At 42.5% G+C, this 25,014-nt stretch overlaps 1 protein-coding gene across 1 annotated transcript in view; it reads left to right on the forward strand.

Moving 5' to 3' along the window:
- Positions 1-59: 59 nt before the first annotated feature.
- Positions 60-25,014, forward strand: part of CDH2 (cadherin 2) — a 219,346-nt gene continuing 194,391 nt past the window's right edge. Inside the window, exon 1 of the mRNA XM_003784768.3 lies at positions 60-518. Coding sequence (XP_003784816.1) covers positions 459-518 — 60 coding nt within the window. The 5' untranslated portion in view covers positions 60-458. The remainder of the gene's footprint in view (positions 519-25,014) is intronic.

The raw sequence follows: 25,014 nt of genomic DNA on the forward strand, positions 1-25,014 counted from the left end.
TCGCGTTGCGGAGCTGTCGGAGAGCGCCATCCGCTCCACTTCCACCTCCGCATCCTACACCGGCCAAGGTCCCCGCCGCTGCATCCCTCCCGGCTTCCGCTGCGCTGCGCTCCGATCCGGGGCACAGCCGCTCGCGCTGCCACAGCGGCCACACACACACATACACACACGCACGCACGCTCGCCCGCCCTCCCCCGCCCCTTCCCCAGCTCCTTGATCTCTGGGTCTGTTTTATTACTCCTGGTGCGAGTCCCGCGGACTCCGCGGCCCGCTATTTGTCATCAGCTCGCTCTCCATTGGCGGGGAGAGGAGAGCAGCGGAGAAGGGGGTGGGGTGGGGAGGGGAAGGGAAGGGGGTGGAAACTGCCTGGAGCCGATTCTCCGCGCCGCTGTTGGTGCTGCCGCTGCCTCCGCCGCCGCCGCCGCCTCCGGCTCCTCGCTCGGCCCCTCTCCGCCTCCATGTGCCGGATAGCGGGAGCGCCGCGGACCCTGCTGCCGCTGCTGGCGGCCCTGCTTCAGGTACACGGCGGTCCCTGCGGGGCGGGCCACGGGCGGGGTGGGGAGGGCGGCGCCGGGTCCCTTTGTTCCCCGCGCCGCTGCGGGGCCGGGCGGCGCACCCGGGAAGGGAGGTGCCGCACCGCGCGGCTGGGAGCTGCGCAGGCACGAGGCTCGGGCCGGGGCCCCGGGGCAGGGCTGCCGGGGCCAGCGGTCCACTGCGCCTCTCCCGGCAGAGCTCGAGTGGGCCGATCGCGGGGCCCCACTCCTCTTCCTGGGGTGCCAGGCGAACTCGCTGAGGGTTTTCCAGGCAGCACAAGGGTGAGGCAGGATAACTGTCAGGTTTTGCAGTTTTCTGTGCTTCTCCACCATAGCGATGCACTTTGTTCCAATTTTTTTGTTTATTTCTGGAGAAATTGGGGTCGCGAGTTTACAGTAAGAATTCTCACTCTGGTGTCTTAGTTACGGGACTTACACCCCACCCTACCCCACCCTGACACCCGCGCGCCTCTCGGTGCCTAAGGGCTCCACTGTCCTATTGTCTTTACCCCAGCCCAGAGTTGCCGCTTTTTCTAATTTTGTCCTCAAAATTTTGTGTCGGCTTCACCTAGAAAGAAAACATCAGCCAATTGTCCCGAGGAGTGTGCAGCCCCTGGCTCCGCATGCCTAGCAACCCGCCGGGTAGGAAGAAGTTCCGTTAGGCGGGCATTATTATTCGTCTCTCTCTGTCCGGCTGTCTGTGCCCTGCGGGCGTCCCAGGGGCGCCTTCGCCTGGAGCCTTTCCCACTTTTCACACCCTCGGGAGAGCTTCCGCGAGCCTTTTCATTGAATCTGGACTGAGAGGCTGCTCGACAGCGGGAGGCACCTGCTCTAGGCTGGTCACAGGTTCCCTCACCACTCCGTTCCCTGCCGCCGATCCCCAGCCCTGCCGGCTGCCCAACTTTCCTGCCGCGTCCTACCCGTGGACGCCCCCAGGTCCCTCCCGGCACGCCTGGCGGGTCCCAGAGGCAATGCTGCACAACCTTGGTCTGGACCCCAGCCCTGGACGGGGGTCGTGCCCGGGTCCCGAGTCGCCCCCCCTCCCCGCAGGTGGGGTCCGGAGGATGTTGCAGGAGAGGGGCGTGTCCGCTCTCACGACGGGGCAGAAAGATTCTCCGTGGGGCCCCTAGCGTAAAGCCAGCGGGAGGGGTGGTTGGCCCGCCCGCCAGGTGGCAGTTCCGAAAAGTGCGTGCGCGGCTAGAAGTGCCACTGCACTGGAGATGGGGACAGATGGTGAGGATCACCCCACTCCCTAGTCTTCACGGGTCAGGCCCTGGCGCGCTCCGGCCGCAGGGAGTGGGGGACTGCGGGTGCCGGGGCTGGACCGGGGGCGCCCGCAATCTCTCCCGCTTTCTCCCGCCCCTCAGAGGGGTATGGGCTGCGGCCGCGCCGAGCCCTGTCCATGGTGCGCGGTGGTGCGGCGCGCCCAGTCCTGCCCGGCTCCAGGCTCTCCTCCCCGGGGTCGTGCTTTCCCACTTTCTGTCTTCCTACCACCCATGGCTTCTAGGCCGCTCAGTTCTGTCCTTCCTTTCTCCTTTCTTGGGTTTCTCCTTTTGTTCTTTCGTCTCCTGCTGGTCTTTCTCTCTCCCCTTCCCCCACTCGCCAGTCCCCTCCCCTGGCTCTCTCCTGACTCTGGGATTTCAAAACTATTAGACTAGACATTTTTGGCCTCTGCAGTTTTGGAGAGTGGATGGAATTCCTTCTAACTTGGGGGAGGAGACCTGCCAGTCACTTGCTAACAAAAGTACCTCCTGTTATAAAACCGCCCTTTATTCTCAGAGCGCACACTCCTCATTCTTTCACCTCCTGTCACTTCATTTATTGTTTCTTCTTTTAAAAATGGGCTTTATTAGAGAGGGTAGGCAGAAAGGGAAGAAGAAAAAGTGTTGCTTCCAGTGTTAAGGGGATGGCAAGACAAACTTAATCCTACGTATGTGAGACCTTTTCTTTTTTCGTTTTCTTTTAAAAAATCTTGTTTAAAAAAAACAATAATTTGGGGACATTGGGTGGTCTTCTTTATAGACCAGTAAATCCTCAGAGTATGAATCCAGCAATAAGTTGCTTATTTTCACTAACTTTTTGATCTAAAAGTAAGTTTTAATTCAATACTGTACCGTGAACTTTGAGGAGGAGAGATTTGTTGGTCACGAATACCACAAGTGTGTTGTAACTGGAGCAGTCTCATTTTCTCTTTTAGTCAGGTGTGAATTTCGGATGTCATTTTTTTTCTCCAAGTGTTTTTTTTACATGGGAAATAATGTGCTTGTGTTTGCCATGGTATGTTCTTTCTCCGTTTCTTCTATATGGATATTGACTTTTATAAACCTTCCCAGAAGGGAAAATTACAACTTTGTCATCAAGTTACTCGGCAGTCTGGTTCATGAGTGCAAGTCAGGCAGTAAAACGGAAGGATTTGGAAGGTCATTAGGAGTGGAAGCAGAGCAGTTTATGCAACATGAGTTTTAGGGTTAAGTGCACCATATGGATTGTACAACTGAGATTAGAAATGACTGTGTGCTAATGGTCTGCTTTACACACCAGTAGCAGCAAAGATCTATCTGCAAGGTGAAAGTGGCTCCTCTGCAGTCATCTGCTATTAAAAGTCGAGTTTTTTTTTCAGTCCAGACTAAGCAGCCCATAGTTTAGGAAAGAGATGTCTAGGGTTCTAGTGCTGATACAGAACAACTTTGTTTTTTCATACCGGTTAAATATAATTGAATATTCAAAGGGCTCTGGGCCTTTGTTCACTGAAGTCTGTGTTCCCCATTTTACTTCGAGAGATTCTATATTAATTTAGTTATTCTGTTCCCTGGATTTACATGTGTCTGCGATTTCAGTCAACTTTGCATGGCAAGATATTCAGCTTTGAGATTTTTTTTTTTCCCTATGCGTTCTCATTTTGATTTAGATAGTAGCATTGACTTTTACATAAAAATCAGAATTTGACCAAAACCTTCTCTGATTAAAGGGTAAATGTTCTGTTACAAAGTTATGACTAGATTTTCTTGTAAATTGTACAAATGCCTTTCAGATACCTATATAGGTTTGTCATTAGGAAAAAAGTCAATTTTGCTTTTATTACTGACCCTGTTAATATATTAGAAATTGGTTTTGTTTTCCTAGTTCACATTTTAATTGCATGGCTCCATTGTTCTAATTTAAATATAATTGTATGGGTTATGAGGCACCAAGGACAGTACTTTTAATGTGCATAGAAATTCTGGATTCATGGTCTTATCACATAGGTTCTGGTTTCAACCCTGGGTGAGGGCCTTGGACAAAATACACATACACCTTATATGTTTTTCACCTGTTTAGGTACAGATTTTAAAGAGATTACTATTCAACATATGAAACATACATTTAAAAAGAGGCCTTGTTTTAGGATGTGGAAAAATCTAGGATTTGATAATTTTTTTAAGTATGAAGCAGGTATTTGTACTCTGTGTTTATTTCATTTTCCATGTATCTTTGAAACATAAATTCTTCTGTTGGTATTGGCAGCTTATTTTATTTATTGGCCACAGTGATATATTTCTTAGTAATGTATTAGTATTTCTTTGACTTTTTCTTTATCTTGGGGCATGTGGTCATTAGTAGTAGGTGGCGCTTGCAAAGGTACTAGGTGTGATTTGAAAAACAATATTTTATATAAACTAAAATGTTTTTAAAGATTAAATATACATTAACATTAATATATTTAAGGCCCCAATTAGAAGTTTAGAATGTGCATCCAAAGTGTATTTTCTAACTTTCATACCTTCATTGAAATCTACCTTGACCTTTTTCTAGAAGTTCAGACTGAGATTCTTTTTAGATATTTCTTGTTTTTTATATATAAAGACTACAGTCTTTCTGGAACAGATTATTTGATGGCGGTATTTTGCACCAAACTATCCTTAATTTTTTTTTCATTAAAAATTTTCAATTCTTAAATCTGTTGTGCCTCATTAAGCTTTAGGTTTATTAATAGGGAAATGTCAAGACTTCGAGCAACAGTTAATCTTGCTTTAAATCCTATTTTTTTCTTTTTTAGTCCTGAGTAATTAAAATCCCCATCCTGTTTTCAAGGAGCTATTTCGAGTCAGCATTGTGATTTTTAAAGAAGAAAAAATTAAGAAGTGTTGTATGTATATACACACTTGATTACTTTGCCCAAGTTAACATTATTCAAATTTGTTCTTTTGGCTCAAATACAAAAAGTAATCAAATTTAAGTACTGCTCAGACTTGGTGGTGAATTTTATCAGCCATTTAAAAGTATGATAGATTTGGAATTTGAATTTTGTCATTTGAATAAATATTTCATTCCCAACATCAATATACTTTTGAGAACCCTAAGTATCTTCAAGTTGGGTTAAGAACTGTAAGGTGAAACATAATTGGTATCAACAAATCATCATGCCTGACATTTCTGGTTTTTTCTACTAAAAATTTATTTTTGTTTTAATTTTTCAGAAAATTGTATCAGTAAATTTGAGCAGATGCTAGTCTTTGTATTTAATGTAAATAGGTAAGTTTTAATTAAGCAGCCTTATTCATGACCAGGAAGAGGGTATATATAGAGTAATGTTTCAGTGAGAGCTGTCATCTGCATAGAGTGATGAGTTGAAAGTAGGCAGAAAGTGAATTCAAAAGCTAAATGGGACTTCTTGAATGATGGGGATTTAAAGATTGTGATTTATGTTGTAATGGAGTGTTTTAAAAGAAAATGTAGGTTATACGTAAATCCTGCTCACTTCTTTATTCCTTGTTCCTCAGTCTTCAGTTCTCAATAAACTTCTTTGAGCTTCTAACTGTACTTACAGCATCCAGGCCCTTCAGTGGCAAATACATTCATATGTCTCTTGAAGACCACAATCTGCATATGTCTCCTGCAACATTCCCTACGGTTTAACATGAAGTGTCCATCACTAGTTGATTGATCCCTTTGTGTGTATCCTGAAAGGTAGTTTGGGCACCAGGGGTATAATACATAATACTGTGTTCTGTGCAAATGAGTGGCCCTTGTGCAGTGTCTGTCAAGGTCAGGAAGCCTGGGGTTCTCATTTGGTCCAGAAGTAGTCTCCTCTCTTAAACTCTTGTGACCTTATTTTCCTCAACAGTAAAGTCTTGAGCCTGGTTGGATTAGTTGATCTCTGAGGGACTTTCCAATTCTGTGATTCTTGGCGCTGCTTAAAAATATCTCAGCTGTGTCTCCTTGTGAAACGTTTTGAAATGGCTTTAATTTTCAACCTAAAATGTAAGGATATTCAGTTGCTTGGAGTTGTAGAATGTGATTTGTGAAGGTTTATGAACCCTAGTTTGTCAATAATGATAATTTTTTCAGCATCTGTATTTTTTACATGGTTGACTTTAAACCTAAATTTTCTTCATTGTCTATGCTACTTTTCTCAGTAAAAGTAAACTATTTTGGGAAGGGATTAGGCTTAATGGAAGGTAAGTATAATGTGACTAGGACCAAAAATTATGTATTCTGTTGGTTTCATGTTGTCACGTTTCTTTGAGAGAAGATACTCTCTGTGAGAACATTGAATTAAGTGGTGGGGGTCAGCATCAAAAATATAGCCTTTTGTCCTAAAAGTTCATCCTCTGGTTATTTTCTGACAGGTATGCCTGTATTCATGACAAACACATGATCTAGATACTTATACAAAGATATTTAGCGAAATGTTTATAATTGCAAAAGATTGGATCTATTGATCTATTAAATGTCCATCAGTAGGATGTGATTTAATTAATTATAGAATAATTTGCAGTTAGATTCAAGAATCCCTACTGTGTAGATAGAAACATTTCAGTGCTGTTAGTTCCAGTTCAAGAAAATGAGGCACATTTCCAGGCTTGGGGGATAGTCATGCTCCCTAAAAAGCTAAAAGGCATTCAGAATAAAAGGTGAGATTTTAGGCTTCTTGAATGAACATAAAATGGATGGACAAAGACCACAGTTACAAGCTGTAACTGAAGAATAAAAAAATCAGAGCAGAAATAAGATGAAGGTTATCTAACACTAGAACATTCTAAAATTCAGTTTAGAACAACCTATAGCAAACTGAACTGTAAGTAGGTCCAAAGGAACATTGGCTAAATTGATTGGTAGCTAAATAATGGATAAGTTTCCATGCTGACATCACGGAATGGCCCCATCATGCTGAGTTCTCTGGGCCTGAGGGAGTATACTAGTTGGTGAAACCATTGTGATATTTCTTACATTCTCCGAACTGATTGAGTACTTAGGTTTTCATCTATTCTGATAGTGGAACTACAAACTAAAGTAGACCTTACTAGTATCTGGAATTGGAGATACATTGGAGAAAGACATTTAGTACAAGAACGAGATTTTCCGGTCTACTCACTGCCTTGATTAAATAAGCAATTAACTTGAGTTTTTCCAAGTACAGTTGGGAGAATTAGTTGTGTAATGCTTTTGAGCTAGATTGAGCTTTTTAAAAGAAGATACTATTATCAATATATGGCATTCATATTGGGGTAACTTGGAGAGATGTTTGATCCATAATCTCTTCTTAGGTTTTCTTTCACAAAATATATTTATCTATAATTAAAACATTAAGTGAGTAAATAAATAAATAATAGCCTTACATACTATTATGTATTGTAATTTTAATTTTAATACTGACTTTTTGTGTAATTTTTTTGAACGTCATAGTTTAAAACATGTATATTTAGATTTCTTCCACATTCTGATAAGTTATTTCATATTTTGGTGAATTGAGGTATTAGTTGAAACAAAGTAAATTTAAAAGGTACATAATTTAGATAATCTTTATTTTTCTGGAAATTCTGGGCACTACAAATATAAAAACGACTATGTTTCCCCTCATTATTACAATACGTTTTGAGTTTATGAGTTTCTTTAACTTTACTCTCTTTCACTAAATATTAGACTTTTATGTTACTGGTTTCAGTAAGGGTTGTTGGGAGGCATTTCCCTTTTAGTTTTTTTCCCAAGTCGACAGTTTTAAGACATTTTACAATTTATTTATATTTGGCAGTTGCCATTAGGTCATTCACATTATTCAGAAAAGCAGATTGACACAGCAGAGAGAATCACTGAAACTTCAGGTATTTGCTGCCACATCTTCAGAGGGTTTTTCAAACTAATATCTGTTTCAAACTGATATTTCAATTGAAAAACTAATATTACACCTTAAAAATTAAATGCTTTTAATTTCAAGGAACGTCTGATGTTTTAGTTAATTGTTTCTGTATTCCTGTGAGGTCGGGGGTTTAATTCCCATTTTAATGATGATGAAATTGGATCTTAGACATTTTGAGTATTATCAGAATCTAGAATGACTATCACATTAGAGAGAAGCTTTAATCCTCTCTGAGTTGATTCATCATCTTTTCTTTAAATAGTTAAATTTTGAATTATACTCTCTAATCTTGGCCTTAAATATTTTGTTTTCTTTGGCATCTGAAGCCAAAATGTAATGCTTGGTTGAGATTTTCATTCTGGGGTTTTTTTTTCCTGTGTACAGTGTGTGTGTGTGTTTTTAATCTGTTCTCTTGGAGAAAGAAGAAAAAAATCTTCACGACATGATTCATAGTCACTTTTAAAAAGTTTTTCGGGTTGTCTTGATCAACACGTACTATGCTGATAAGTGCTTAAAAATAGCTTTGTTTTTGTGACTCTTGAAACTTAAAATACTTCCTAAGATCTTGTAAACCATCAGGCCACAGGATAGACATTTTTCACTGTAAAAATGAATTCAGTAGATTTTATCACCAATTTCTGAAATGCTTTAATGTTCAAACAGTTGTCATTTGAATATTTTGAATTACCTTGTTTTTTCCCCCCATAAATTATTTGGTTTCTTTTCAAACATGTATGTCCATATCTTGAAATGACCCACTGCAAACAGGTTTTTATATTTTGTGGAGGAACTGAGTACAGGCAATGATTTTCTTTGTGACTTGACCTATTGTTGGTGGGTGGATACACTGGGCTTGACTGTACTCTTGCACAGAAGATCTGTTAGTTGGTTGGGGAACTGTTAAGTAAAACCTGTGGTAACTAAAAACTCATTAATTTTAAAACATTTTAAAGAGGACATATGCGTAATTCACTTCCTCTGCTTAACACAAATCTTTAATAAACTGGAGACTGTGACCACTTTAATTTTTTTTTTTTTTCCATTTGTTGTCTTAATTGGTTAACAAGAACATTCAAAGTCTGAAGTTCACTCTTCCTGGCTTTCTGGTTCAGTAATTAAAGAAAAGTATGTTTTGTACAGCCAAAATACTGGCCTTTTTAGCTCCTTTGGCACCCACCCCTGGGAGAGACCATTTGGAGAGAACACCTTCAGGATTGGGTTCTAACATTCTGCTTCCTCATATTATATTACAGGGAGTTCAGAACTCAGATCACACACATACATTTACTTAATGGAGTCATCATATGCATACAGGGAATTGTACGTATCAGCGAACAACTTGGTAAATGTTTCTAAATTGAACATACTATTTAATCAGTATCTCATGAGAACCCCGGAAGCAGTCTTCCAGTTTTAACCATTCCTTGATGGTAACTATTGGTTTCTAACAGCATAGATTCTTTTTGTTTATTTGTACTTTATAAAATCGTATCCCATATTCCCTTTGAGTCTGGCATCTTGCACTCCATATGTAGAATCACCCATAAATTTGTGTCATGCATATTTTGTAAGATTCACAAAATTAGGAAAGACTCGTGGACACTATCGAAATATCCAGGAGGTCAAGGAAGGTGAAAATAGTTTAAAAAAGGAAAGATTAATTATTGTTTTGCAGCTAACGGTCACTTGCACATTTACCATGTCAAGCCACTAAATACCTTTTATGGGTTTTCCTACAATGGTATCTTCTCCTAAAGTTCTGGTAATGTGATAATATTGCTGCAGCCCAAAGGCAAAGAGATTTGTAATTCTGTAAGCTAGAGTTCTCTCTTGCCTTTCGTTTTCATGGAAGGAGCGTGGAGGCAAGGAACGAAGTATCTTTTTGACCTGAAGTTTCCAGTGGGAAGATTTAGGTGTTAACAGGCTGTAATCTTCTCCGTAATGCTCCTTAAGATCTTCTCTGAGCTTCCTAGTGACCCAGTTTTTAACAAGGCCCTCCTTTCCAGTTTTTGTTTTCAATTGGCAGAAGGTTACATGGGAGGGTTTATAATGCCACAAATGCTCGTTTTCTGGCTTCTGGTGTGTTAATGCATCTGGGTCCCATTCGCCCCTTTTTTATGTTTGTATACCTTTGTAGAGATCACTGAGAGTTTGCCACAAGTAGCGCACTACCCATACTTAGCCGAAGATCTTCTTTTCTTTTTTTAAGTGTCTTTTTCTTTCTGTGTATAATGACTGTTGGGTAGGTGGAGAGTTATAGGTGAAGGGCTCCATGCACGGTGATAAAGACCACGGAAGCAAATTCCATAGGTAATGGCCCACCAAGGATTTGTTTGCTTCAAGGCAGCTCTGATTTATTTATGTTCTTACACATGTGGACTTTATTTTACTACATTTAAAAAGATTGTTCTCTTTGTGTAGCCTCAGCTTATTGATAGATAATTTGTACGTCACTTGCTTTTACCCCTGCTCATTGTTTTTCTACCGTAAAAGTAATTGTTTACCTACAGCGTTTTAGGTATTCAGTTTTATTACAGTTCTGTCTTTCGTGTTTGACAGGTAAATAAGAACATTTGGGGGAGCATATCATAACCATTGATTTAATTTACAAATTGCTTTAGAGTTTAAATGCTTTGTAAATGAAGCTGAGTTAAATCCAGGCTTTGGTTTATGATCTTTCTCTTTGTTTGAGGCCTTCTGGATGGAGCTGTATTTTAAAGGGAAATAGTGGTATATTTCAATGTGAATAGCAATGGGTTACTTTGTAGATATTGCTTATAACATTATTACATTTTCAGGTGGAAAATAAAACTTTAAAAAAAAAGTTTGTTTGCTTTTTTTTTTTTGAGACTAAGTCTTACTATGTTGCCCTCAGTAGAGTGCATGGTGTCACAGCTCACAACAACCTCAAACTCCTGGGCTCAAGCAATTCTTTTGCCTTAGCCTCCCAGGTAGCTGAGACTACCGGCGCCCTCCACAACGCACAGCCATTTTTCTGTTGCAGTTATTTAGCTGGTCCAGGCTGGGTTCCCTCAGTGGATGTGACTGGTGCCATAACCACTGTGCTACCAGCGCTGAGCCAAAAAAAAAAAAAAAACAAAAAACAAAAAAAAACAACAGTTTTAAATAGGTTTTTAAAAAACAGTTTTTTAGTATTTGCATATATAATTAATATTTTTAAGATTCAGATTCCTTATTTTCCTAAGTCTTGGTTCTTCATAATTAAAAAAAAAAAAAATATATATATATATATACACACGATATGTGTCTGGAATATTACTTCTTGGGTGAGCCAGAAAGTTGAGGCCCCTCCACTTCCAGAGACAATTTTTCAAATCTCATGCTGTCTCAGATTTTACTTATTTATGTTTTCACACTGAGATATTTTACTTATCTGAAATTTATTTTGGCATGTAGTGTGTGGTAGAGAGTCTTACTTTATTTTCCCCTCAGATTTTATGTACATAGCATACATGCAAGCAGAAACACATTTGTCCTCATTGGTCAAAGTTTCTATTTGTGTGAACTGAAATGCGTCTTTTATCAGAAAGCGTTTTATAGATTTGTAGATCTCTGTCTTTTTTCTTCTGTGATACTTATTTAGTAGCCTGGGCAGTGGTTACGAAGCTCTGACACTTGTTCTGTGAACTTGGATACCATATTGGACATTTCTATCTTTCAGTATGCAGATTGGTAAATGGAGATAATAGAGAGTCTCCATCATAAGGTTATTACAAAAAGTAAATGGGTTAGTGTTGTATGTGTGTGTCTGTGTGTGTGTTTGTCTCTGTGTATATAACTTAAAAAGGGCTTTCCTGTACTGAGCCAAATGCTGGATGTTTAATAGAAGATTCTGGGGCCTAGTCATTGCTATTGTTTTACATAGACACAACTGGAGGAGAATGCAATTATTCAAAAAAGTTTGAGTACCTCATGTGTGCATGACTTTGTTTTATGTTCAGTATCACAGCCAGTCACCCCTAGCTCTCCCTGGACTCCCCACCACCAGTGCTCCTCAGACTACATTTGAAAACCACAATCTGAAGGCACAAATTCTAACAGGCCTCCTTAAATCCTAGCAGAAGCTATCTAAGCTGGTACAATCCCACCGTCTTTATAATTAGGGAAAGGGATTCATGGATGTGGAGTGCTATTCTGCCAGTGATTTGATTCGGAAATAACAGGTTATTGGACAGGAGCTATTTTGGTGTCTTCCAGATCTGTCTCTTGTTTCTGTGATTTAATTCTTCACTGTCCTGTTAAGGTCCCACACACAGGCACACATGTTTTAAGACATCCTGGAAACAATTACTCAGTCTCTGAATACTTCTACGATGATGATGAAGAGAGGGTTGCATGTAATGTCGTTATGTTGGCTGATGCCAGCACAGCATCCACAAATACAAAGGGAAGGTCGATTCACAATGATTTATTAATAATTAGATGAAGGAAATGGTATAAATAATCTAGTATCTTTCTATCCTACTGATATATATTTTTTCATTTTTGAGTAATTACTATGTACCAGGCACTATTCGAAGTACTTGACATCTATTAACTCATTTAATTTTCTTTTTTTTTTTCTTTTTGAGACAGTCTCACTATGTCACCCTTGGTAGAGTGCTGTGGCATCACAGCTCACAGCAACCTCAAACTCTTGTGCTCAAGCAGTTCTCAAGCCTCAGCCTCCCAAGTAGCTGGGACTACAGGTGCTCACCACAATGCCTGGCTATTTTTTTGTTGCAGTAGTTTAGCTGGCCCGGTCTAGGTTCAAACCCACCACCCTCGATGTACGTGGCTGGCAGGGTAACCACTGTGCTATGGGCGCCAGCTCATTTAATTTTCAAAAACATTACACCGTTTTATGCATTAGGGCACCAAAAAGTAAGTTACCTAAGATGTCTAGGTTATTTTGTTAAGTGATGAAGGTGGGGCTCATATGCAGGTGGCCTGATATTATAGCTTAATATGTATTTGAATTCAGGTCAAACCAACAAACAAAAAATGAAAAACTAAAGCAGATTGTTATTGATCTCTATTTTGTCTGAATGTGAGGATCACTTTTTTAAAAAAACTATTTTATTGTGAATGGTGGTACATACAGAGAGTACGTAAAGCATACGTGCATAATTTGGAAAATAATTAAAATATCTGAAGTAAACTAACAGCCAGCTTAAGAAAATAGGATATTGCCACTACCTTGGAATTCCCCAAGGTACTGTTCCAATCCCCCCCCCCCTTTCTCCCAGTGATAACTACTCTCCTTACTATCCTAATTTTTCTAACATTTATTCCTTGCTTCCTGTATTCTTTAAATATATAGAGATGTGTCCTCATAAATGTATCATGCACGTGTGTATCTTTTATCATGTATTTTTCTGATTTGCTTTTTTTGCTAAGCATTATGCCTGTAAGATTCATTTAGTTGAGCTGTGCAGCTCCAATTTGCTCATTTCCACTGCCATCGAGCGTCGCATGCTAGGAATTTGGTACAATTTACTTATTTGGTTTGTTGTTGATGGACTGGCACGTGTGGTTTTAGATTTTCACTGCTATCAACATTCCTGTACGTGCTACCTGTGTATAAATGCCAGAGGAACTCTAGGGCTGTGTTTCCCAAATTTTAGAGTGTTATGAGAATCATCAGAAAGCTTGTTAAAACATGGATTCCTGGCCCTATTCCCTGAGCTTATGATTCAGTCAGTCTGCAGTGGAGCCTGAGAATTTGCATGTCTAGCAAGCTCCCTGGTGATGGAATACTGATCGGCTCTGGGGTGTGTACCAAGGAATAGACTCTGCAAGCCATATGAACATATCTGCATATGTTCATTTTTCCTAGATAATGCAAGATTGTGTTTTTCATACTGGTCCACCATGATAGATATATTCCCCTCTCCCCTATTATTTTAGGAGACCTGTCAAACTTAAAAAAAAGTTTTGACAGTCTGCTGGACCACACAGAGGTGTCTCATTTTGGCTTAAATTTGTATTCTGCTTACTAAGGAGTTTGAGAATGCTTTGCCCTGTGTTTGGGCCTTTTCTTCTTCCTTGAAGTGTCTGTTTGAACACGAGCCTATTGGGTGAGCTTTGTAACTTGTCCCCAGCTTGGCCTTGCTGTTGCACTTCATATTCGCCTAACATTTTCATTGAAGGTTTGTAGGAAGGTGGAAACCAAGGACTGGGAAACTTCTTGAAAGCTGACCCATGTGATTAAATCTAAGATTCACTGAATGCTTACTATGTGCCAGGCCAAGACCTGAATTTTCATGTCATCTTCACATCCCTCCATTTTGTAAGGGTCTGAAGGGAGCCTGGCTTGCCCCATTCACCTGCAGGCACCCTCATTAGGGAAGTGACAGACCAAGGCCTGAACAGGGCTTGACCGCCCTTCACAGGTCTGGCACTCACCATTTCCTTGAAAGTCTGCAAACAAATACACCCAGTGGGAACAAGATAAGTCTAATAGACTTGAAGTGTTGTTGCCTGAAGGAGGGTTTGGACTTTAGAATGAGGATTTACAGGATCTCAGTTTCAGGGACCAACGTTTGACCTTATGAATGAGAAGATCCAACCGATGAGGCCAGATGCAGGATAGGGAGCCAAGGAAGCAGCTGATTTCTGTCCCTGGCCGTGTAGCTCTTTGGTGGTGACTTCAAGGTGCACGTGTCTGATGAATGATGGATGTTTCTTTCTGTTTCTCCTGACCTTATACCAATGTAGGCCAGACCTGTACTCACCAGTGATCCACAGATCCACAAGCTCACAGGGCCCCACCGTCCCAGTGGGCCTGTGACACTGCCGGTGGTATAACAATGCTATTTGCCCTGACTTCTTTTTTATCTTCTAGCCTTGGCCTTTAAATGTTAAGATTGAGACTTTGTAGATAATTTATTTAAAAGGGACCTAGACAATAATGTTTCTTACCCAGCTTTGTCCTGGACAAATAAGTCAACAGAGTCAGTAGATAGAGCCAGAATTACGACCTTTATTACTGATAAAGACAACGTTGGGGAATGTGGTTTGAAGGTTTCAGATGTTAGAAGCAATTACCCCTGGCCTCCCATCTTCCACTGTTCCAGATGTGGGCTGGCCTCGCGCCTGGGGCTCCTGCCCCTAAAAGCCCAGTCATATGGGTGCTGGGTATTTGCACCCTTCTAGATAGGCTGACTCTAGATTGAACAAAGGTGATGCAGGGCCTGGACACTTTGCCCGGTTGTTTCATCCATTTTCTCCAGACAGTGGTCAAAACATTATTGTCTGTGTAGCTGCCATGACATGGAAATTGGGGAAAAGGATTTCACTCCTCTGTAGAGGAGGTGGGTGTCTGCCAGGGGAGACCTGCCCCCAACTTCATGAAGTCTTAAAAGATCTATGGGTTTAGTTTTTAAGAGTCCCCAAACCTCATGGGACATGGAAGATGATCACAGCGGTAGTCTAACAGTCTACAGAGTTAGGAAGAGCTATCTCAGGCGAAATTGTTTCCCAGAGCCCACCCTTCATGCTCCGGAGACATACCGGAGGGGAGGACTGAGGGTGGACAGGGGAGATGTTCTTCGTTTTAGCCTTCCCTGGATGCTAGTTAGTGTAATCCTTTTGTCCAGAATCCACAACCTTTGAACCCAACAGAGTTCAAAGGGAGAAACGGAAACTTAAAGACGCAGAGTATACAAGATGACAAAAGAGTCACGCGTGTCTGAATTTAGTATGAAGGTGGCAGATCTCAAATGCCAGCTTTCTGCAAGGAACCCCTGCATGCCTGAGTGCACCCCACCTCCAGGGGGTAAATAGGAAGTGCTAAACTACCTCCCCCTGGAGTTTTGTTTTGCAGCCAGCACGTTCAATCCTCCTTTCCCTTTGAACATTCCCTCTGAGCCTCTTGCATCCAGCAGTGCTGTCACCGAGGTGGGCTCAGGTCGGTGGGTGACTGGTGAAAGGCTGCCTTGGGCGCTGGTGTTTGCAGTCCCCTGTCACCATGGCCACTGGCCGTGGAGTTGCTTTGGTCAGAGAGGCCCGTCTGCAAGGGAGGGTTTCTCCTTCCTTTGTAAAGACCAGCCAGACCAGCTGCTGGGAGCTGCACTTGGAGCCTCTGGTCAGGCTGTGAGGATCCAAGATGTGCCCTCTCAGCCCCAAATTGCAGAAAGAGATTTGAGGTGGCCAACACTTTGCCGCTCTCAAAGGCCTGTCACTAATAATTTAAAGCGAGATCCTTGCTGGGGCTCTTGAACTCGGTGTCATTTAAAAACAGCAAATACTCTTCTGCTCACTAATTTTTAGGCAGATGATGTTTAAATTATCCCCTTTTTCTCTGCCTTTGTTTATTCAGGCTGGGGTCCACAGGCACCTCCAGAAGTGCTAAGCTACTGCAGACCCTTGTTGAGGCCCCACTATAGCAGCCCTTGCATAGTGTTCGCCATTTATTTGGCTAAGGTCACCGTGCATCCTGCCTCTTCCCTGAGACTCTGGGTCTGCGGCCTTTACTGAGGGTCGCTGTTTGCTGTCAGCCTACCTCTTTAAACAACTACGTTCCTGGAGATTAAACCACCCTAAGTTGTGGTCATGTGTCCAGATCAAAATACCCTGTGGTTTGGGAATTAAAGCCTCTTGATCTTAAAAGCCACGTGCCCAACTATAAAAACCAGCCACTCTTCACAATCAAGGTTGCAAACTACCCAGTTAAAGAACACACAGGGCCTGGGTAAAGCCCCCCTATCCTCTTGCCAGAAGCCCCAGTCCCTCTGTGAGTATTTTGTTCTCTATAATTCTCAAGGTCTCCAAATGCTAAAGTCTTTGAAGGGGCCCAGTAAGTAGGACCTCTTCTTGTCTGAGTTCTGAACTAGGTGAGTGTAAGCCAGAGGGTCATCAGACTGGTGGTGGGGGCGGGGGGGGGAATTATCACCATGCTTATGAATAAGCAGTAGGCTGGAGGGTGTGGCCTTTATCTGTGGGAATGTCCCTGTCCCTGAAACTGAATCCCGCAGTCTCCAAATTCCACAGACATGCCCCCTCCCCCATGACCAAATGCTGCAGGAGAGCTGTGAACTCCCAGTATGGAAAATGAGATCACCACACTCATTTTTGTGGCCTGTGACTCCCAGGTGGGAGGAGCAGGGGACAGGGTTGGCCACCAGATGCCCAGATGGTTCCTTCAAATGCTGCCTTCAGCTGAGTTCATTCCAGCCCTCTCCCCTGCGGGACAGCTCACGACTTTTTAGTCTCAGGATACTCTCACCTCTTAGAAAGTATTAGTTACTCCAGTAAGCTTTCCGAATGTGGGTAATATCTATTAGTGTTTACCATAGGGAAGTTAAACAGAGAAAATAATATAATACTTATTAATTCATTTGAAAATATTAAACCCCTTCCCTGCAAAACATAACAATTTTATGAAAAAATTACTACATTTTCTAAAACAGAAAAAGGCAATTACGGGGAAGAGTAGCATTGTGCTTTGACGTTGTTGCAAGCTCTTCGCATCCAGCTTAGTAAGAAGACAGCTGTTTTTTGTATCTGCTTCCGCGTTTTCCCTGGTAAGGTGCCGCCCGTCACATTGCCTGTGTAAAACTCCACTTTATGCTTGTGAGAAAATGAGAATGGGCAAGGCCAGACTTTGAAAGTAGTTTTGCTTTTGCAGATCCCCTGAAGGGGTCCACTCCCCAGGCCATACTTAGAGAACCGCCATTCAGGATCTGACCAATTAGTGCAGTGGAAAATGTGGGGCTATTGGGGTGAGCCAAGTGGCCGACTGGAACAATCCAAAGGCTAGACTAAAGTCACCCACAATATTCATGGGTGGGAAATGCTGGTCCTTACCTTTGCGTTGAAGCCAGAACTGATGATATTAGCTGTGCAGCCTCTCAGTGGAAATCCAGGGCATGGGGCTATTTTTCTTTATTGCTTCATCTATGGGAGCACCCCACCCACAATATTCATGGGTGGGAAATGCTGGTCCTTACCTTTGTGTTGAAACCAGAACTGATGATATTAGCTATGCAGCCTCTTCAGTAGAAATCCAGGGCGTGGGGCTATTTTTCTTTATTGCTTCATCTATGGGAGCACCATTGCATGGGGCGCTGCTTCTAAAACAAGTTCAGGAATGGCTTTGAACTCTGACGTTATTGGCAGTGCCCCCTTTTCACCCTTGTGCATTTCTGGAAGCTGTGCCATGAAGGTTATTTTCTTCTCATAAGAATAATGTCATAATTGGGTTGTGTTTATCTTATCAGGACTCAGAATTAACTAAATCATCACTAGGTCCAGCTGCTCAACTTAAATCAGAGTTACAGGGACCATAAACATCTTTAACCACTTTTAAAAAGCAAAGCTGTGCTCTGGGTTTTATGAAATGGGCCTAATTGTATGTTGACACAAGGGATTCCAGAGTACAGAACATATACGGGATTCATTGCAGTCTGTAATTATTCCCTCATAAACAGCACCCTGAAAATTAACGCACTAGCACTGATAGGTGTTTACTAATAATTTTCCATGTGTACTTCTAGAAACTTTTAAGGGTGGGACTGGAACTTTGATTCGAATCACTTTAAAAAGCAAGATGTTTAAGAAAGTTTAACCAGATGTTTTTTTCTGCATATTTTTTTCCCCTGTAGGGAACAGAAACATTTGAAATTATTTTATAATTTCAATGCAATTGCACATGAACTTTATGGCTACCCTGTGTATCATACACCATGTTTGAGAATCCTATTTTTAGGGAAAATTCATTGTGGGAGCTGGCTGTATGTCACTTGGTCTCAATTCATGGAGAACAGTTTTTAACCCTTAGCCAGTTATGCGTTAGGTGTCAATGTAAGCTGATATTTCCTAATGGCTTTTTTAGTGGTTGGATTAAGGGGATCCCCAAAGCCATTTGGCACTGGTTTGAATACCATCCTTAAGTTGACCAGCTAAATGATTTAGGGCAGGTGTCCTCAAACTATGGCCCGTGGGCCACATGCAGCCCACGTAGGACATTTATCCGGCCTGCTGGATGTTTTTGCCACCGCTGCCTGTCCGGCTTAGCAGCCGACTCGTCCTGGGGCCCGCAGTCTGGCCCTCCAATGGTCTGAGGGACAGTGAACTGGCCCCCTGTTTAAAAAGTGTGAGGACCCCTGACTTAGGGCAATTTCCTTAACGTTTGTTCCCTGGCCTCTAAAATGACGCTGCTGACAGAATCTAGCTCGTGGTGGTGGTGAGATGACTTATTGAAGATACAGTGCATGGAAAGTGTTGTAGCACACTTCTTGGCACCTGGGGAGCACTCAGTAGATATTGGCAATCACTGATACTGAGTGTATTTCATTGACGAATTCCCTAGTTGATTATAAACACAGTGGAATGCCAAGTGCTATACTATCTGATGACATTTTTGGATATTGTATATAAGCGTGTTGTGGTCTCTGGTGAGTGTAATGAGTTGATGAGGCAGAATCAATCTAAAGACAGGTCTGGCCTGAATTCCCTTAGGTACTTCTGGAACTTTTAATGTCAGTTTAATTGGCTGGCTGCCCGAGCCACTATAGTAATGATGTTACACTTTTACATGCCAGCTAAATCCGTAGGTGTGTTGTTGCTCCCTATTACACTGAACTCACAGTACACTTTGTGGTAAGCGCCTGTCTGTCTTTTGAGACTCCACTCAAGGAAACCCAGACACCTAGAAAGCCTCCCTTCGCTAGGGTACAGGAGACACAGGACTGTGCACAGGACCATGCAGATGACACTTGGTGTGTGTCCCCGTACTGTCCTAAGCTTTGATGAGTTTGACTCCCGGGAAGATGACATTCTAAACCACATTTTGTATGTCAGGCTCAGATTTTTGTTCATCAAGTGGTGCTATCTTCTAGCTAAGGGTTCGATTTCAGCAGCGTTGTTGAGTTCCTGGCTAACAGCGTTGCTACATTTAAATATTCTATTTGTCCTGATTTGATTGATAGGCATGGCTATCAGGAATATAAAATGGGTGATATTGGAGCTATTCAAGGACACATACTAATAAGATGATTGAGGCAAAGATTGAAGTCACAAAGTGGTCAAACTGGGTGACTACCTGGCCTCGGTAGGGTATTCTTGGCACCTAAGCTGTTCTAGAACATGTTGTAAAGGCAAGAAAGAGTTAAGGGACCAGTATGGAAAACAGTCAGTTCCCCCCTGAGTGCTGCATGATGAAACAAAAAAATTTGGACCATCCAGGGCTAAATTTTTGCACATTTTAAGCATGTTTTTAGGGATATGAAATTTAAACTGTCACCAGCGGCATTAGCGACACAAAAAAAATCTTGAAAGAGTGGCAGTCGCTCTTGAATAATCGTCTTAACATAGCTTTCTTCAACATCATGGATGGAATCCTGTGAGATGTAGAGAATCTGGCAAATGTAATCATATGGTGATAAATTGGATTAAAACATAAAAAAATTAGTCATGCCGAATTGGTCTTGGACAATTCCATTATTCTATTACGTGTACCCAAATAACCACTTTTAACAGTATCTTCACTAACTGTTTCTATTCGATTATGTCTTTTGGAAGACAACCACATGATAAAAGTGTTAGCACAGTTACTGCCCTCCCCCACAACCACGCCCCACCTCCAGCCCACACAGCGCATATTAAATGTGAAGAATTCTACTGGTGTTTCTCTTGTCCATTTTGTGAATGAATTTTTATTTTCTGCGAACTTTGTGTCTTTACGATACTCCTACTTCACAAAAGTCTTTAACAGTATTTCTCAGGTACTCCAGAGCAAAGAGATAAAACAATAGTGGCCGAATAATACGAGCTAACTCTTGTCTTGTGGTGAATGGAATGTTATTTCTAAGCCCTTAGACTCTTCGTAGCCCTCCTGTGTGGCCCATACTTTTAACAATCATTATCACTATTATGATCATAGAGGAAGAAGGTGAGGCACAGTTGAGGTTATGGAGCGTGTCACACAGGTAGTAGCGGGGTGGGGATAGGTTTGCTGCCGAGCCCTGTGTCTCAACCCCGGTGCACATTATTGCCGGTATTTCAACCCTGAATAAGGTGAGCAAACATTGTAAAGTAAAAGATTTCAACTTTGCTGACTACAGTTGGTAACCTATGAACAGTAATCTACTTGTTACTAGATTGTGACCATGCAGTATCCGATCGGGCAAAAGGAAGAGATTGATGCTTTGAGGGAAAACATCTAAGTGATTAAACTTAAGTGTGTAGGATAACCAAGATAATCAGAGCTTTAGTGGGAATTTGGGGGAGAAGAGTATATATAATGCATAGAAGTGAGCCAGACATTCCTGAGTAGTTTGCTTTTAAAACCTTTGTATTTTACTTAATTTTGAAATGTAAATATTGGCTGGGAGCCTGTAGCTCAAGTAGCTAAGGTGCCAGCCACATACACCGGAGCTGGTGGGTTCGAGTCCAGCCCGGGCCTACCAAACAACAAGGACAACTACAACCAAAAAATAGCTGGGCGTTGTGGCAGGTGCCTGTAGTCCCAGCTACTTAGAAGGCTGAGGCAAGAGAATTGCCTGAGCCCAGGAGTTGGAAGTTGCTGTGAGGGCAACAGCTTGAAGCTCTGTCTCAAAAAAAAAAAAAAAAAAAAAAAGTAAATATTGATATTTTAAATATATTAATCAGTAAAAAAGCAAAAACACATAAGTCTAGGTTTCAATAGGGCAGTCTTCAGAACCAGAAAGAAAAGATAATGATTCCTTTCTGTTTGGGCTGCTTTCAGATAAGTGATCTTCTCGGGGAGAAGGTGGAGAGGCAAGGTGCTTGGACGAGTCGGTTCACTGTGGCCAAATACGGATAGTTGAGAATTTAGATTTAGGAGTGACTTGGAGGAAACTGGAAAGCAGGTCCAGTGACCGAGGATGACTATAAAAAAGAATAATGGGAACAGAAACCTGAAAGAGTAGTGGACTGAGGGCTTTCAAGCTCACAGGATTGAGACTGTGGAAAAATTTGAACAAGAACAAAAAGCGATGTCCCCGCGAGTTCAGAATGAGAACAGAGAGACTGATACTCACAGGCAAGCAGAACTCCTCAACTCCTATTACACTTCTGTCCTTTCTAGACAGGGAGGTCGATCTTCGGCCTGGGAAGAGTAGAGCAAATACTTGTAAGAGGAAATTGAAACTCAAGATAGGTGAGCTGATTGTTCGGGAGCACAGAGCGGCACTAAATGAGTGCAGATCCTCTGACCAGCGTGCATTTCGCTCTGGCGGGTGGAGAGGACGTGGTGTCTACTCCATCTCCTTGAGAAATCGAGGAGGAGAGGGGAATTGCTGGGGGACTGAGGATGGGGTAATGTCTGTGTTAAAAGCAAAACAAAAAATAAAATCAAGAAGGTATAGTTTTCAAACAGAAGAGTAGACTGCACGGGATTGCTATGAGCACAAAAAAAATCACGTCTTTGTTTCTGTGTTGCTGAGCTATTGGGCTTGGTGAGCAGGATCTTAAGGGAGCTATGCCATGTCTGAAGTTGAGAAAGGTTTTGGGAGGTTATGGTCTGGATGTGTGTCTACCAAATGCAGCACAGACACTTGTTAAATGTACAGATTTGACTATCTCATCTCTTGAGCTTTTGTTTTAATGAGTGTTGGAACCCAGGAATCTATATTTTAAACAAGTGTCCCGATTGCTTGCTCTGCTGAGTAAGTTTAGGAACTGCTGGGCTATAGGATGGGTATGCCGAGCTTTGGATTCTTACTGTCCTACGAGAATTAATAATATTATGACAAAATAGCTAATGCACTGAATGATCCCTCCTCATCCTTCTCTTTTTCTGGATCCTCCTCCTTCTCTGGACACCGTCCTGAGTGTTTACATATAGGACGGACATAAAGTTCGTGTGCAGGTTAAAATAGTTGAACATAGTAAATTACACGTGAACTTTATGTCCACTCTGTGTATTAGCGCATTTAATCCTCACATCTGCTCTGTAAGCGCTATTTTTATTACTCTCATCATGCAGATGTGGGAACTGATTCTTCTCAGAGGTCTCACCTGTGCTAGCTGGGATTCAAAGCCAGGCAGACTGGCTCCAAACCTGCCACCTTGCTCAAGATGTCAGGGGTAAAGGCCGTGTCTGGGCAGGTAACCAGCCCTGTCTTTAGCATCTGAGTAGCATCTTTATGAAGGCCTTGTCTCATTAGACTTTCTTGATGCATAAAGCTGGGAGGAATTACTAATGCCAGCAGGCATTACTAATTTATTGAGATCCAAGTTTGCAGGGGTAAGTGTGCATTGCTGTCGCTAGGGTCCCCAGATCAGCAGCCGAGGTACTATGGGAGGAAGCCATGACTTACCAGTTGGCTGGCAAAAAAGACCAGGGTGCTCTTGGTTGACTACAGGCTCAGCATAAATCCACAGGGCCTTTGTTCTGCTCTACCTTTTCTTTGCCTAGAATGCCCCTTTCCACTTCCTCCTCTTTCTCTTGGCACATTTTTAATCATATTTAAAATCAGAGCCTAAATGTCACCTCAGCGGTGGAGTCGCCTTTGACGTCCACCAGCAGATTTTCTGCTTCTTTACCACTCTGTTCCTGACATAAGTTTGCGACATTTTCCCCGGTGTGTGGCACCCATGAGCCCAGTCACTGGGCGGGAAACATGCCGCCTGTCCTCCCATTCTGAGCGCCCGCCTCCCTGAGTCCTGCCCTTGTTAAGTGGTGGTCAGTGTCTGCACACAGATAAAGTTGGGCTCCTCTTTGTTCATTGTAGCCCCTGCCCTGATTCATGTCTGTGTCCTAGCTTGTCTCCCAGTTGTCACTTGTCATCCTCCCCACCCCCCCCACATACACGTATTTCCCACAAAGCAATCAGAGAATTCTCTATCAGATCCAATCTGCCTGTGCTTAAAATCTGCTCCAGGCCAGCAGAATCGCCCCAGCCCCCCAGTCATCTATGATCTAACCCCGGGTCACCCTCTAGCCTCAACTTTCGACTTCCCCCCTTGCTTCTTGGACTCTAGCGGCGCTGAGCTCATTATAATTCCCCAGGCACTGTGCTGTTTCTTGCTGCCTTGTTTCAGCTGGAGCACAGACCGCCTGGGATGGCTTCCCTGCCACCCTCAGTGCTCTGCTCCTGCAGGTCTCTGCTTACAAGGCCCCTAGAACCCCTGCCCTGGGCTCTCTGCATATCTTGACTTCATACATTAAGCCTTGAACTCTGGAAGGTCAGGGGCTGTATCTTGTTCCCCATTTCTAGTGGTAAATAGTATGTATTTCTTGAAAGAACTGTAATTATTTGTTGTATTTGGGAAGACGTCAGGGTTAGAAACCTTCCTCTTCTTCCCAGAGGTGACGTCTTGGATATTTCAGTGCACTTTTGTGTGACAACCTGTTTTCTTGTTTGTAACTGGCTGACAGTCTCACTCTCCTCTGGGGGAATATCATGAGAAGTGAAATTGTGGGGTATGTGAAACTTACCCTCCTGTTCCAGGACTTTGCAAACTACAGCCCTGCTGCCTGTTTCTGTCCGGCCAAGGATGTTTTGCACATTTTAAAATAGTGTTTAAAAAATCAAAAGAAAAATAATATCTATCATCACTTGAAAATTAAATGACATTCAGATTTTGGGGTACAAGCAGTTTTATTAGAATGAAACACAACCACATTTATTCTTTGACCTGTCATCTATGGGCGCTTTTGCCCTATGACAGAGATTGAATAGCTTTGACAGAGATCCTGTGGCCTACAAAACCTGAAGTATTTACAATCTAGCCTTTATAAAAAAAAGCTTGCTGATCCCTACATTATATGAATGTTAGAAAATTGGGGGGTAGGGGGGAAGGAAAGGGGGAGGACGAGTGTCAGAAGGAGGGAGGGTGTGTGGTGGGATGGTGCACACACATGGTGAGGGTGTATACCATGCCCCCTGGAATTTACCCTGGAAGTGAGAACTACACAGTCTAAAAATTTGTACCCTTGTATTAATTTGAAATAAACAAAGAAAATTAAAACAAAACTTAATATTAGGAAAGTGCATGTTATTCATGGCCGACTCCTGTACCCACAGTGAACTTATTTGGGGGGTGTTCTTCTTTGTCATTGTCTGAACTTTTAGTACTTATCCCGGGTCTGGCAGAGAGATCAGTTCATGTGGGCAGCGAGCCACAGGGGCTGGGTTGTGGCTTTTGAAGAGGAGTGTGCTCCAACAAGCGCTTCGTGGGCTGTTGGAAGAAACAGGGAGCTTCCCACTGTGGGGGGTCTTAGTGGGTAGGTGGACTCCCCTTTTCCATGTGTTGGAGTGTAACTGGATGTCCCACCCTTGGCTCTGTTGACATTTTGGACTGAGCGCTCCTTTGCTGTGTGCTGAGCAGTGATAAGCAGCGTCTCTGGCCTCTACTCACTGGAGGCCAGGAGCTTCACTTTTCCAGCGTGGA

This window comes from Otolemur garnettii, unplaced genomic scaffold (genome assembly GCF_000181295.1).
Source record: "Otolemur garnettii isolate 467f Iridium unplaced genomic scaffold, OtoGar3 scaffold00012, whole genome shotgun sequence".
NCBI classification, from domain to species: Eukaryota; Metazoa; Chordata; class Mammalia; order Primates; family Galagidae; genus Otolemur; species Otolemur garnettii.